This window comes from Microtus ochrogaster, chromosome X, assembly GCF_000317375.1.
Source record: "Microtus ochrogaster isolate Prairie Vole_2 chromosome X, MicOch1.0, whole genome shotgun sequence".
Lineage (NCBI taxonomy): Eukaryota > Metazoa > Chordata > Mammalia > Rodentia > Cricetidae > Microtus > Microtus ochrogaster.
In genome coordinates, this window is record NC_022026.1 from 59551183 (window position 1) to 59554865 (window position 3683).

The 3683-nt window shown below is 43.3% G+C and overlaps 1 protein-coding gene across 1 annotated transcript; it reads right to left on the reverse strand.

The window, feature by feature from the left end:
- Positions 1–469: 469 nt before the first annotated feature.
- Positions 470–3288, reverse strand: LOC101985909 (heat shock protein HSP 90-alpha-like). The gene is given in 2 exon segments (XM_013350665.1): positions 470–1735; positions 1738–3288. Coding segments are annotated over 2 exon segments (2193 nt in total). The 5' UTR covers positions 3230–3288; the 3' UTR covers positions 470–1034.
- Between the last annotated feature and the right edge of the window lie 395 nt (positions 3289–3683).

Sequence of the window (3683 nt, forward strand, 5' to 3'; positions counted from 1 at the left end):
AGCTCCCATTAGATTAGCCCCACCATCTCAGTCGGTGGGCGCATTCCTCACGGTCCTGACTCCCTTGCTCATGTTCTCCCTCCTTCTGCTCCTCATTTGGACCTTGGGAGCTCAGTTCAGTGCTCCAATGTGGGTCTCTGTCTCTATCTCCATATATCGCCAGATGGTGATATGCAAGATATTCATCAGTATGGCTATAGGATAGGGCCATTTCAGGTTCCCTCTCCTCAGCTGCCCAAGGATCTAGCTGGGGACATCTCCATGGACACCTAGGAACCCCTCTAGAGTCAAGTCTCTTACCAACCCTAAAATGGCTCCCTTAATTAAGATATATACTTCCCTGCTCCCATATCCACCCTTCCTCCATCCCAACCCTCTCATTTCCCCAAGCTCTCCCCATCCTCCCCTTCTCACTTTTCTCTCCCCATCTTCCCTTATCCCCACCCCACCCCCACCCCCAGGTTTCCAATTTTTTTTTCACCTTTTTTCTCATCTGTATTTACCTTTTAAAGCAGAATGTGATTGGGCACTGTATTTCCACTCACAAGCCTTGCTCAGTTACAAGACCTAGGGAAGCTTAGGATTTTGTTCTTGGTACAAGCCACATGGGGAATTCCTGTTGTTTTAGCTTGTGTACTTACTTCTAAGACTAGTACATGCAGAACTATAGGGGATGAAAAATTTTAAGATGAAACTTAAGCCATCTTAATTTTTTTCTGTTAAACATGAAGTTATCTCAGAACACTTTCAAGTGAAATTATTTGGTCTAAAATAAGGGATCCAGCTCGATCGACAGCTAAACACTTCAGACCACAAAGTTAATAGGTTACATTACGTCTTACAACGTTCTACCAACCTATTGAATCAAACCTATAGTATCACAGTATCACACAAGTAGAAAGAAATTTTATCTTCCTCTTAAGTTTTCATGCCACACAGATGTCTTAATGTTAACAAAAATAAACAAAAATCCTGGGAAATATATTATCAGAAGGAATGATAGTAAGCATCAAACATAAGAGTTCTGGTGAAGCTTAGTCTACTTCTTCCATGCGTGAAGTGTCGTCATCTCCTTCCAGGGGTGGCATTTCTTCAGTTACAGCAGCACTGGTATCATCCACAGTAGGATCATCTTCATCAATACCTAGACCAAGCTTGATCATCCTGTAGATCCTGTTAGCGTGTGTCTGGGGATCTTCCAGACTGAAGCCAGAAGACAGGAGTGCAGTTTCATACGGCAAGATGACCAGATCCTTCACAGATTTGTCGTTCTTGTCGGCCTCTGCCTTTTGCCGGAGGGTTTCAATAATGGAGTGATCAGGGTTGATCTCCAGGTGCTTCTTTGCTGCCATGTAGCCCATCGTTGAGTTGTCTCTGAGGGCTTGAGCTTTCATGATTCTTTCCATGTTTGCTGTCCACCCATATGTGCTTGTGACACTACAGCATGGGGATGTCACCAATCGGTTTGATACAACCACCTTTTCAACCTTTTTCTCCAAAATATCTTTCATAATTTTGCAGAGGTTTTCAAATTTTGCCTTTTTTTCTTATTGCTTCTTTTTCTCCTCTTCATCTTCGGGAAGCTCCAGTCCTTCTTTGGTAACCGACACCAAGGTCTTGCCTTCAAATTCCTTCAGTTGTTGCACACAATATTCATCAATGGGCTCAATCATATAGATTACTTCTAAGCCATGCTTTTGGAGGCGTTCCACAAAAGCCGAATTAGCAACTTGGTCTCACCTGTAATAAAGTAGATGTGCTTCTGGTTTTCCTTCATTCGGGCGCAATAATCTTTGAGAGAAACCATCTCATCTCCAGAGGCAGATGTGTAGTATCGCAACAGCTCTGAAAGCTTCTTCCGATTTTGAGAGTCTTCATGAATTCCAAGCTTTATATTTTTTGAGAACTGCTCATAAAACTTTTTGTAGTTCTCTTTATCTTCTGCCAGCTCAGTGAATAGTTCTAAGCATTTCTTGACCAAATTCTTTCTGATAACTTTCAAAATTTTGCTTTGCTGCAACATTTCAAGGGAGATATTTAGAGGAAGATCCTCAGAATCCACCACTCCTCTAATGAAATTCAGATACTCAGGAATTAACTCTTCACAGTTATCCATGATGAAAACTCTGAGCACATACAACTTGATGTTGTTCTTTTTCTTTCTGTTTTCAAACAGAACAAAAGGAGCACGTCTTGGGACAAAAAGGAGGGCCCAGAAAACCAATTGTACTTCAACAGAAAAATGCTTTACTGCCAAATGTTCTTCCCAATCATTGGTTAAGCTCTTGTAGAACTCTCCATATTCTTCATTAGTAATGTCATCAGGATTTCTGGTCCAAATAAGCTTTGTTTTGTTGAGCTCTTCCTGATCGATGTACTTTTCCTTTATCTTCTTCTTCTTCTTCTTGTCACCATCCTTCTTTTCTTCCTCTTCTTCATCGGAACCGACATCTTCTATTTCAGGCTTGTCTTCAGACTCCTTTTCTTCTTTTTCCTTCTCTTCCTCTTTATCTTCTTATTCTTCAGCTTCATCATCACTGACTTCCTTATCACGTTCCTTCTCCACGAAGAGAGTAACGGGATAGCCAATGAACTGAGAATGTTTCTGCACCATCTCTTTTATTCTCCTTTCCTCCAAGTACTCAGTTTGGTCTTCTGTCAGGTGTAAGATGACCTTTGTTCCACGACCCATTGGCTCCCCTGTGTCAGTCCTCACTGTGAAGGATCCCCCGGCTGAGGATTCCCAGGCGTACTGCTCATCGTCATTGTGTTTGGTGATCACGGTCACTTTCTCAGCGACCAAATACGCAGAGTAAAAACCAACACCAAACTGGCCAATCATAGAAATATCTGCACCAGCCTGCAAAGCCTCCATGAAGGCTTTGGTGCCAGACTTGGCAATGGTACCAAGGTTATTGATCAAGTCAGCCTTGGTCATTCCAATTCCAGTATCCACAATGGTGAGGGTTCGATCTTGTTTGTTGGGAATGAGATTAATGTGCAGCTCCTTCCCAGAGTCTAGTTTGCTAGGGTCTGTCAGACTCTCATATAGGATCTTGTCCAGAGCATCTGATGAATTGGAAATGAGCTCCCTCAGAAAGATCTCTTTGTTCAAATAGAACGTGTTGATGATCAAGGACATCAACTGGGCAATTTCTGCCTGAAAGGCAAAAGTCTCGACCTCTTCCTCCTCCATTGGTTGGTCCTGGGTCTGGGTTTCCTCAGGCATCTTTGCTGAGTGACCACACACGAAACATGACTATCCGCACCACGACGTCGAAGCAACTCCAGGTTTCCAATTTTTGTCTGGCAATCTTGTCTCCTTCCAATATCCAGGAGGATAACTATATGTTTTTCTTTGGGTTCACCTTCTTATTTAGCTGATGGAGGAAGGTCATTGGTAATAAACAAACTGCCTTGGCCCATTTTGATAGGCCATCCCTTAGGTGGGTGGAGTAGGCAGAAGAGAATGATGGGAGGAAGAGGAAGTGAGCTCAGAGACGCCATGCTCCTCTCTCCCGGGCAGATGCGATAGCTCTGCTCTCTGAGGGAGATGCGATCAAGCTCTGGCCCAGGACGGATGTAGGCTAGAATCTTCCCCGTAAGCACACCTCGGTACTGCACACTTTATTAGAAATGGGCTAGTCCAGGTGAGAGAGTTAGCTGAGAAGAGGCTAGATATA